The 12,170-nt window shown below is 39.1% G+C and overlaps 1 protein-coding gene across 4 annotated transcripts in view; it reads right to left on the bottom strand.

Moving 5' to 3' along the window:
• Nucleotides 1-11,233, bottom strand: part of MSRA (methionine sulfoxide reductase A) — a 450,515-nt gene extending 439,282 nt beyond the window's left edge. Inside the window, exon 1 of one of the 4 annotated variants that reach the window (XM_066278730.1) lies at nt 10,004-11,233. In XM_066278730.1, the coding sequence (XP_066134827.1) occupies nt 10,004-10,139 (136 nt within the window). In that variant the 5' untranslated portion in view covers nt 10,140-11,233. Of the gene's footprint in view, nt 1-9,479; nt 9,593-10,003 lie in introns of those variants that run through there. The other 3 variants (XM_066278710.1, XM_066278701.1, XM_066278720.1) reach the window with 3 other exon arrangements.
• Nucleotides 11,234-12,170: the final 937 nt, after the last annotated feature.

Genomic DNA, 12,170 nt, shown 5'->3' with positions numbered 1-12,170 from the left:
GCTCACAACAGAGTATTCTGGAGTCATTCAACAAATATTTATTGTCAGCCTACTGTGTTCCAGGCACAAAGAGTAAAACAATTCCTGCCCTCAAGTAGTTCATAGTTTAGGGCAACATTTCCACAAAACATTAAATACTGTGATGCTCTGACAAACTGGAAATTTACAATAGAAGAAAGACGAAAGAATAGGATATAGAAGATCCACAACTTTCATTCATCATACACCAACACTCAAAATCATCTTTTGCAGAATTCAGTCTTTCATACATCACCAGAGCTGGACAATTTTGGCTGGCACGAAATGGCAGGGCCAGCCAGCTGCTGTGGCATGGGAAGGGGCCCGGTCATCTGCCAAGGCAGCATGGTGATGGCAGGCAGGCCCCTGGGGCCTACAAAGGGGCTGAACCTGCGGAGGGCCTGAAAGGTGCGGGTTCCCTTGGGGTTCATGGCGAGGCTATCTCCTCCCCAACCAGCCTCCCAGCCCTCACCTCAACGGTCCTCACTCTCCTCCTTCCCCAGCCTGAGGCAGGCGTGCACTGTGACCCCTGCACTGAGGGTAGTAGGCCAAGGCCCTACATGGATTGTGCTGAGCATAACACCTTTTCCCCACCACTGGTGCAGATTCCTAACAAGTCCTCGCTGGAGTTTTAAAGATGAGCAGCTCTTCATTCTTCATCCCAGCCAGTCAGCACAAAGCCATCACCACTGGTGGAAAAACAATTAAGAGTACATACGCCATGGACCACAATAGTCACACAAAAAGACTACCAGTTTTGGACTTTGTTCTCAGGCACATTGAGTGCCTGACGTAGGCACTACCCTTTGTGAAGTGCTATAGACTAGAGGAAAAAATAAATATCAAACACAGCCCAGCACGTCCTTCAAGGAGTGAAACATGGCTTCTACAGACAGCCATTTTCTGGGGAGCTGGGTCACCCTCATATGGGGAAGTAAGGCATAGATTTAATAACTTGAGTAGCAACAAAATATCAAAGTAACAATGAAAGACCCAAAAGAAGGACTCAGAAAACGGAAGAGTAAGTATTTGTTCAGTGGAAGAGTAAGGGATGAGTCAGAGAGGAAAGGGATGGGCTTACTGGCGAAATGGAATTCAAACAGGACAAGTTTTGAGAAAGGATATATGGAAAACACAATATTTAACCTAAACCAACATTTAATAGTCATTTGTTGAATGACTAAATGCAATGATTGCAGTGTGGAATCCAGGGTAGAATCATATGAGCAATTCCAGAAGCAAAACATTGAAACCAATGTTATCCTGAAGATGGAGTTCTGTAGGGGCCCAGTGGGAAGAAAGCCTGAGAAGTAAGGAGTGGATCGTGGGAGGTATGGAATTCCCTTCTTCCACGGACTTCAGGGACACACTGAGGGCTCTGAAACAAGGGGTCAAATAAAGAGCTTTAGACAAGAAGCAAAGAGGAGAAATAATACTTCTGTGTCCTACAATTTAGAACTTAATCACACACTGGAGAAATTTTTTCTAAAAGAAAAATTTTTCTCTATCATTTTCTTTTAAAAATCTGTGTGCATCACTGAAAATAAAAGGAATAAACATAATGCTGTCTGCATAATAGTGGAAGGAATTTGTCCCCAAAGATCTTTTCTTTGTATAAATGATGCCACCACAATTGCTGCTTCAATAAAAATGAATATTTATGAAATGTAAAATGACTTGGATTAACTTATTCCAATTTCACCCTCTAAATTTAGATTTTTAAATCATGCCAAAATGTAGATTTTGATTACAAAAGCAAATTGAGGGGGGAAAAACCCTACTTGACAAGAAAAAGAGCAAAATTTGAAAAACTAAAAAAGAACTTGAAATAAGCCTAACAAAGGATGATCGAAGAAGGGTGGTCCATTTGACTAAAAACAACAGAGAAGGATCATCTTCAAAGTGGAGTTATTTAATTCAATAAATCAGCCACATTACAAGAATCAAAAGTTATTTAATAAATTAAAAAGGAAAAAGTCTCCCATCCACCCTTAGCTCCCTGCATAACTCTCTTGCCAGCTATTAGTTTCTTACATTCTTAGCCATCCTTTCAAAGTTTCTTTGTGCAAACATACTATTATTTTCCTCCCTGTTCACACACAAGTTAGCATGCAATATAACACTAACACTTTACTGACCTTGCTTTTTTCACTTAACACTATATCTTGGCAATCTCTCCATATCCTTTCATATACATTTTCCATGTTCTTTCTTACAGCTGCATATTCCATTGTGAGGATGAACCATAATTTATTTAACTAGCCCCCATTGATGGACATTTGGGTTGTTTCCAATCTTTGACTATTGCAAACAAAGCTGCAGTGAATAACCTGGTACAGTCATCATTTGGCATGTGTGCAAGTGTATCCGTAGGATAAATTCCCAGAAATTGCATTCCTGGGTCAAAAGGTATATGCAATTAAATTTTTGATAGATATTGCCAAATTGCCTTCCCGAAGAGTTGAGCCAATTTACATTCTTGCCAGCATTGTACGAGAGTGCCTTTTTCCTTAAGGCGACAGAGTTTATCATCAAAGTTCTGGATTTTTGCCAGTCTGAAAAATGAAAAATGGTATTTGCATTCTCCTCATTATGAGTGAAGCTGAGCATCTTTTTATAGCTTCAGAGCCAACTGTACTTCCTTTTCTGGAAACTGTCTGTTCATAACCTTTGCTTATTTTTCTAATGGGTATTGGTGTTTTCTTATTAATTTCTAGGAGCTTCTTATATACAGCTAGTGCTCGACTTATGACCATGATTGGTTCTGACAGACCAGTCGTAACACGATTTGGTCATAAGTTGAGTAGGCTATATGTACAGTACTGTGAAATGTTATAAAAATCTTTAAGTCATATTTTATCATAATTTTCTTTCATTATTATTATATATCATAATTTTCTTTGTTCATTTTATGCCATTTGTATCATCTCTACACCATTTTGTTTCTTATTTTTACATTTGTCAGGTTTAAGTAAAACACTGCATTACCAGTACAACTGGTTTAATATTTGCAAAGACAATTTCCTCTTGGTAGACATCTTGGGAGGGGTTTGATGAAAAATATCCAAGACACAAAACACAAATTGCTGTACTGAGTCTGGGATAACAGTTGAAATGGTGCACGTGGAGATGGTAGTGCTGCCGGAAGCTGGTCCGCACTGTCGTACACCCAGCTGGGCAACGCTTGCGCTGCCAGACGCAGAGCAGTCGTGGCTAGCAATTGTGGTAGTAAAGTCGAATGGTCGTAAGTTGCATAGGTCATAAGTCGATCAATATTTGTATTAGGGAAACTAGTCCACCTATGATATGAGTTGCAAATATATACCTCAGTTTATCTTTTGAATTTGCTTATAGTAATTTTGCCTGCAGAAGATTCTTATTTCTATGTAATTTAGTTTATCAATCTTTTAAGTCTTCTGATTTTCAAGTCATGGTTAGAAAGGCTTTCTTCATATCAAGATTATAAAGGAATTCTCCCTTTCTCATACTTAAATTGTTTCATTGTTTTACACACAACTAAATGGAAAAACAGTACATCACAAACTCTAGAGCCAAATTGCCTTCATTCACATCCCAGATTCACCACTTATTAATTATATGACCTTGGATAAACCACCTGACCTCTATGGCCCTCAGTTTCCATGTCTACACATGAGGAATAATAATAGTCTTACTGCCCTGGCTGGTTTGCTCAGTGGTAGAGCATCAGGCTGGTGTGTGGATGTCCTGGGTTCAATTCCCAGCCAGGGAAAACAGGAGAAGAGACCATCTGCTTCTCCACCCCCCCACTCACCTCCCCCCCTTCTCTTTCTCCCCTTCCTGCTGCACATCAGCCCCAGACACTGAGAATGGCTCCATGGAACCTCAGCCTCAGGTGCTAAAAATAGCTTAGTTGTGAGCATGGCCCTAGACGGGCAGAGTATCAGCCCCAGGATGGGGATTGACAGGTGGATCCCAGTCAGGGGACATACAGGAGCCTATCTCCCTTCTTCTCACTTGGAAAAGAAGGGGAAAAAAGTTATTACTTCATTGGGTTATTGTCAAGATTAAATGTATTAGTAAATATAAAGTAATTACTACAGTGCCTGGCATATAATAAGTACTTAATAAGCATGAGCTATCATTATCCTATATCTTTTGGAACTTACTCTGTTTTAAACTTAAAAGTATAAATCCAACTTCTTTTTCCATATAGCCACTACTTGTCTCATAAATGTTTACTGAATATTCTATCTTTTCCCCACTGATCTGAGACATCAACTTTATCCTATTCTCCCTTCCTATATGTATTTAAGAATTTCTGATCTTTCCATTCCACTCCATTGACCACCCATGGACTAGTACCACACTGTTTGTAAGGGTAGCTATCTATCTGCTCTTCTTTTACAGTTACCATAAATATTACTGTTTATTTTTCCACATGGATTTTTAATTAGAGTATCCAGTTCTAGAACAAAATAAAAATATCATTAGTGCTTTTGCTGAAACCAAGTTAATTTACCTTTATAAATTAACTTAGAGAGAACTGATACATCTGTTTCCTATTCAGCCTTCTATTGGAGAACCTTGCCATTTGTTCAAGTCTTCTTTTGCATCTTTCAGTAGCGTTTTAAAGTTTTTCTCACATAGGTCTTGCATATTTCTTGCCATGTTTACTCCTAAATTTTAACATTTTTGGTTACTATTATAAATGGAGTGTTTTCTTCCATTACATTTTATAATAAGTGATTTATATAGAGTAAGGCTATTGGTTTCTGCTTAGTACTATAAGTATATACCCTGATACCTTACTAAATTCTCTTGGATTTTCCAGAGATGTAATCCTATTATCTGCAAATGGCCAGTTTATAAAGGATGGACATTTTCTTAAGAATAAAAAAAAGGTAAGATTAAAGTTTAGAATAGGGGTAGTCAACCTTTTTATACCTACCACCCACTTTTGTATCTCTGTTAGTAGTAAAATTTTCTAACCACCCACCGGTTCCACAGTAATGGTGATTTATAAAGGAGGGAAGTAACTTTACTTTATAAAATTTATAAAGCAGAGTTACAGCAAGTTAAAGCATATAATAATAATAATTACTTACCAAGTACTTTATGTCGGATTTTTGCTAAGTTTTGCAGAATAAATCTTTATAAAACAACTTACTATAGTTAAATCGATCTTTTTATTTATACTTTGGTTGCTCTGCTACCACCCACCATGAAAGCTGGAATGCCCACTAGTGGGCAGTAGGGACCAGGTTGACTATCACTGGGTTAGAAGATAATCCTTAACTACAAAAGTATTTAGTAATAGTGCACACCTGCTACTAGTGTGAGCAAGAATGGACCACCTCCACATTCTTTCTTGATTGGGACTGTAATAAGAATCTCTAATATTTCTCCATTAAGCACCATGTTAGTTTTTCGACTAAAATAGATACATTTTATCATGTTAAGAAAGTTGCCATCTCAGTGTTATTATCAAAAATGGCTGTTAAACTTGGCCAAACTTTTCAACATCTAGGGAAATAGTTATATTTCTTTCCCTTAGATCAATGAAATGATGAATTATATTAATATATTTCCTAATATTGACCCAACCTTGCATTCTGGGACTAAATCCTAGAAGTTGGAGTCTGTTTATTCATATTTATTTTGCAGTTTTGCATCAATATTCACAGATAAGACTGGTCTGTAGTTTTATATTTTTGTGCAAACTTTATCAATTCGGTTTCAATATTATACTTGCTTCTTTTTCTTTTTCAAGATTTTATTTACTGATTTTAGTGGGGGACGGGGGGTAAGAGCAGGAAGCATTAACTTGCAGTAGTTGCTTCTCATATATGCCTTAACCAGGCAAGCCCAAGGTTTTGAACCAGCAACCTCAACATTCCAGGTCAATGCTTTATCCAGGGCACCACTGTGGGTCAGGCTATGCTTGCTTCTTAAAAACAATTTGACAATTCTTTCAGTTTAAATAGTATTGAAATTATCTGCTCTAAATATTTAGTTGAAATTTCCTATAAAACTGGACATAACGCTTTGGAAGAGGGAAATCTTTGGCTTTGTTTTGTTTTACATGGGAGGCAGGGAGGCAGAGAGACATACTTCCACTAGCACCCCAACCAAGATCCACCTGGCAAGACCCCTATGGAGCAATGCTCTGCCTATCTGGGGCTTGCTCTGTTGCTCAGCAACCAAGCTATTTTTAGCACCTGAGGGGAGGCCATGGAGCCATCCTCAGTGCCTGGAGCAATTTGCTCCAGCTATTTGAGCTATGGCTGTAGTAGAGAGAGAGAGAGACAGAGACGGCGGGGGGGGGGGGAGAAGTGGAGAAGTACAATAGATGGTCATTTCTGCTGTGTGCCCTGACCGGGAATCAAACCCAGGACTTCCACACACCAGCCAATGCTCTACTGTTGAGCCAACCAGCCAGGACCTGTTTATTTGTTTGTTTGTTTGTTTGTTTGTTTTAGAAAAATCGATTTGTTTAGATTTTTTACCTCTCTGGGGTCAGCTGGGTCAATTACATTTTCCTAAAAATTATCTATTTTATCCTACTTTTCAAACTTATTTTCAACGAGTTGAGTATATAGTCTCTTATGATTCTTTAAATTTTCTACTTCCATTATTCCTCTTCAGTTCTTATCTTGTGTATTTGCACTTTCTTCCCTTTTTCCTTTATTCAACTAGCTAATAGTTAGTAGACTAGTTAATAAATTTTATTGTTGCAGTTTAATTATTTTTCAAAGAGCCACCTTTGAATTACTTACCATATTTACCCATGTATAAGACACTCCTATGTATAAGACGCACCTTAATTTTGGGGCCCAAAATTGAAAAAAAATGTATTGCATAAAGTTATTGAACTCAAGTTTTATCCATCTACAACAAATGCAGAAACAAGCGTGAAAAAGCAGGAAATGCAAGTTTAAAAAACATCTATAACCACTATATAAGATGCACCCAGTTTTTAGACCCCAAATTTTTCCTAAAAAAGGTGCATCTTATACATGGGGAAATACAGTATATTGCTCTACTGTTTTTCTATTTATGTTTAAAGTTCTTAAACAAGTAAAGTTCTAGCAGGTGTGCTACATCTCTTCCTCACCCCAGAAAGGCATCACAGTAATAAATGTAATGAACACTAAGAATACAAAGGCAAGAAAGAAATTAAAGAGGGGCTGATCATAAAAAAGTAAAGAAAGACTAGCAATATTTCCAATATGAAAAAAAGTGCCATATAATAGCTGGGCTTTTGCCATAATTAACTCATTAGAAATAAGATCAGCTTTAACTATAATGAACTACATTTGAATAACATAAGAAGCACTCTGGGGTCTTAACTGTAAGCCTTCCACCTCCTGCCTATCTCTAGCAATTAATTGCCCACCAATTTAGTTCAATAAGCAGGAATCCCACCTTTCCCCCAGTCCTGAAGTTCTCTCAGTATTGCTTTATGGCCAGGTACTAAAACAGAGCAAAAGCATCTGCTGTGTGCCCTGTGCCACAGCAAAGTGCTGTGTGCCCTGCCAGCCAGCCAATGCTGTCCAGAACCCACCCCTAACCTACAAGAGTGTGCTTCAAATGAGGTAGTATAGTCCAAGTTTAGTTTTAAGCAATCGTCTAAAGTGGGACTATTTATATTTTGACCCATTTTAGCTAACCTAGAAGAATGTAAACATTAAAGAAATTTCAATGACTGGATCTTACCCTCTTGCAAAGTAGAAATCTTCTAGGCCACAGTTTAAAAAAGGGTGTATGTTTTCTTATGCATACCCAAAAAAGTAGGATTGAAGCTTAGATGATAATCCTTAGCACTGAAAGTATTTGGTAGTATGCACCTTATAGTAGGCTGAACCAAAGATACACAACAGAAAGGCCTTGTCTTCTAAAATGAAAAGGTGATGCTTTTGTCACAGAACTTTCCAGAGAGTCAGGGTACAAGTAACAACAGACGTAAACAGAAGAAATATAGAGAAGTGAAGAGCTGGAGGCTGGAAATGGGATTAGTTTAACTTTCAGAACAATAATATATTCATAAGCTTTAAGCTTACAACTACCAAAAATCCATCAAAGAAATTCACATTGCCTATTTCTAGGGGCCAATTAGAACTTTCAGCAACCTGTCAAGGCAGGAGTAGTACCAGGAGTGGAGACTGGATAGGCCACAATCTAAAATTTAACTATTGGGGGGTAGGGTGCAGTTACAACAGTGGAACAATAAGGACATATACATTGTAGGTTTGGCCCTACACCAGAAAAGCAGTTTACTGGTCCAGATACAGACAGATGTGCACACAGCTACATGAAAAGAGAGAAGAGCCTGGAATAGAACCAGGTCCTAAAGTTTTGCAGAGTTACTATGTGTATATAAAGAAATCTTTAGCTGGTTTCTGTCATGTCAATCAATCTTTAACCAAAAGTGTCATTTATATACTGTGAAACTGATTGGGAAGCTTTTGATTAAGATAAAAACAGAACTAAATGTTGGTCAAATTTATCTTGAACCAGTTTGGAAATCTGATCAAGAGTTTTTGGATTGTTTGTCTAGGAGGGCATATCAAAGACATTGTAGTGTGCAAAAAGGAAGTTCAGTACAAGCTGGGGAAGTTCAGCATAGAAAAAGCATTGCCTTTAAATATCCATTTATGAATCCTGGTTTGTAAAAAGAATTTATTTTTAAGATAAATAAAGTTTAGAGAATTGAGTTAAATATAGTCTAGAGATGAAGATATCTGGATTTTATTTCCAAATTCATTTTCTGAATTTGAGTTAAAAATAAAAATAAACTTTGAGGGCTGCGATGAGTTGGAGATGAAGTGTTGGCAGGCAGGGGAAACAGAACTGCTGACGTAGGTGAATAAAAATCAAGTCACACAATCACTTTTCAAACTGCCTCAAATCCAAAAACATCTACCTTTTATGGTCTCATACTGAGTATTGTATCTGATACGCAGACCTTCACTATGACCTCCTCCTATAAATACTCTGTTCTTTAAGGAAAAGAAAAATAGAATTCCTGGTAAATTTCAAATGCAGGATTTATCTTGAAATTAAGCAATTTGTAAAAATGAATATTCACTCAATCCTCCAATAACTCTAAGGCAGTAGTTTCTAAACTATGGAGGGCTCGTTTAAAACACAAATTGATGAGGCCACACTGAGAAACACTGAGCCAAGGTATTCCTACCTAAACTATGTCCTGGGGTTGGTGGACCTGTTGTCTGCACACTGCAACTGGTCTGCGACAGAAATGGAAGTTAAGCTTTTGAAAACTTTGGGTAGTTCAATATTACTTGACATCCAAGCACGTGATCACTTTTCTAGCATTTCACTTTTACTGTATTTTCCAAAAGTATTGGTATGAGATTGGAAAATTAAAGTTTGGGAAGCCCAGCTCTAAAATAGACACCTCTGCTGAGCTGATCCACAAGGGCAGATCCGGGAGCAGAAGGCCAGGGAGAGCGCCTTACCCACTGGGGGAAACCGTGCAGTCCTGGAAGATCGTGGAAGCATAATGGCTGCAATCAGGCCACTGGACTAAGATACAATTTCAAAAGTGTAGTTCTCATCGTTCTGTGTCATTACATTGCTTCCAGTGACAACACAACACCATACTGGCGAAACAAGTGGCCAGCATCCCAGCAGCCGGTGAAAAGGAGAAAGGAAAGTATACAGTGAACCTAGGAATGTGGGCGCGTTCATCCGAAAGGGCGGAAATCGGGTCGGCTTTTTTCCTGCCCAAAGTTTGGAGCCGATGGGGAGTCTACACTCCAGGTGCTATACCTGCATACTAGTTTCTGCCCAAACGTTTTGTGTTTTTTAGGAATAGGCTAAACAAAGAAAGAGGAACGACCTCTCTCTCCTCCTCCCTATGCAGTACCTCCCGGCGCCTGCGCAGACCCCAGCCTAATCCCCGCAGAAGCCCGTTCTTGGCTTTCTTCCGGGCATGCGCAGCAGCGACTACCGCGCCCTCTGAGGGTCCCAGCGTCCTTACCCGCCACGAGGATCGACTCTTTCCGGCCCGGCAAGGCCTCCTGCGGGCTGATGATCTTAGAAGCGGAGTCACCCATTCTTGGGACACGAAAAAGGCTATGGAAGAGCTGGCGAGCCCTCCTGGTGGCCGAGAGCATGGGGGCCGCCGGCTGGACGGCGCGGTCGAAAGCCGAGCGGCAGCTGCGGGACCGGCGGGCCCTGGACTGCTGGCGCCCGGCGGTAGGACCGTTGTGCACTGAGGCGCTGCCGCCCCGGAACCGAGGTTACCTAAGGCGCCGGCCACTCGGGCGGCAACTGAGGGCGTCTTCTCGCCTGGGGATGCAGGTCTTGGGAGACACCAGCAAGTTTTTCCTGCTCCACTCCAGTACAAAGTACCCAGGTTGACAAGTGTATTAATGGCGGTACGAAGTACGTAATGCGTCAGGGACCAAAACAAGACAAAAGTGCCTAGCCTTTGATTTTTAAGTTCGTTTCCATTTCTCAACCTCCTTAGCAGTTCCTTCCAATACCCAGTAAGGAACAACACTACCTACCCACCAGACAACTAAAATGTAGGTCTATTTCCATTGCAGCCATTGTGATTAATTAACCGAAAAGATGAGTACTGTATTTGTCCAAACTGAAAACTAAGCGCACCCCTTTCCCCAGCCCTTGGGTTTGTTTACCTCTTTGTTTTAGTATGGTTTCTGGGCTGTATGTAGTACAAGGAGGACAGGAGGATTAGTCCTATATTGTAGAGGATGGCCAGACATGTACATGAAACTTAATATGTTTAATTTGTAATATAAATTTCCTCTGGGCACTTTGCCTCAGTTTTTACTTTTGATTTATTTGTTTTTACGATATTTATACAAAAGTGGGTTCTACCAACCTTTCCCAAAACAGGTGTCCCTTCCAGGCTTGTGAAGGCCTGGTTACTAAGCGTTGGAAAAAATAAGATCATCCCTCTGTCAAAGGAAATACTCTGTGGGGTTTTTAAAAATCACTGCCTTTTAAAACACACTGATTTGCTTTTTCTGGTTTAGTGGTTGGTTGCATGAAATTAAACATATTAAGAGAATACTCAGCAACTAAAAGCTGAAGTTTTTCATGTCAAGAAGTACTTACATAATGTTAAGTGAAAAAGCAGAACAGAGCTCAAGTATGTGTGTATGTCCTATGTAGTATATATAAAAATGCATTTGCTTCCATTTGCACACCCACTGAAGAAACACTAGAAAAAATTAAACTGATGTTTGCAGTTTTGTTGTTGTTCCAGATGCTGGTCTACTGATTTAAAAATCAATAGACCATTAAGTTGAACAACAACAAAACTGCAGACATCAGCAACAGGATTGGCAATGGCCAGAGAGAAGGGGGTGTGGGGTAAGAGGTGGGAAGTCCAAAGGTGGGGATATGGGGACAGAGAAAGACTTGGGGCAGGAGATACACAGTGTGTGTAGATGGTTGTATTGAGTTGTATACTTGAAATCTATATGGTTTGGTGGACCATGTCATCCCAATAAATTAAAAATAAATAAAAATTTTTAAATGCAAAAAAATTCTACATTGTTAATATGTAGTGTTCTCAAGTGTTCCAATAGCTATGTTACTTTTATTATTATAAAAAATAAAATTTTAAAAATAATTTATTTCAGAGCTTTTTAAATAAAACAAAATAGTTGTTCCATTTACCAGAATAGTTAAGAAAAGTTACAGTGGTTGTGTTTTGTTTTTTGAGGAGAGAATTAAATATTTCTGCCTTCAATGATACCGTTTTTACCACTAAGACTTCCTTCAGACTTCTTAATCCCGTCTGGGCTTCACACTGAGAGGGCCGCCTTTTGTCCCCATTGGACATACACCACTCTGATTTTTCATTTTTGTGAGTATGCTATAGTTTTCCAACAAATTCAACGGTGTATGTTCTTTAGGATGCAGTCTAAGGGTGGTCGTTAGTAAAACAGCCCCAAAATACCGCAGTTTAAACAAAATTGAAGTTTATTTCTCTCTTATGTAACAGAAATAGGTAGTTGAGTGCTGAGCAGGACCATGTCTTTTTTTCTGTAATAGCTCGTACTGGATTGGCTCATATTAAGTATTCAGTGGTTACATGTTTGGTTTAATTGGGCCAAAACCCTAACTTAGATTAGCAAAAGTTTCTTTCCTATTTGTTCAAGGCTTTATCT

This window comes from Saccopteryx bilineata, chromosome 1, assembly GCF_036850765.1.
Source record: "Saccopteryx bilineata isolate mSacBil1 chromosome 1, mSacBil1_pri_phased_curated, whole genome shotgun sequence".
NCBI classification, from domain to species: Eukaryota; Metazoa; Chordata; class Mammalia; order Chiroptera; family Emballonuridae; genus Saccopteryx; species Saccopteryx bilineata.
Note: the sequence above shows the minus strand (reverse complement) of the source record. Positions and strands in the feature narration are given on the sequence as shown.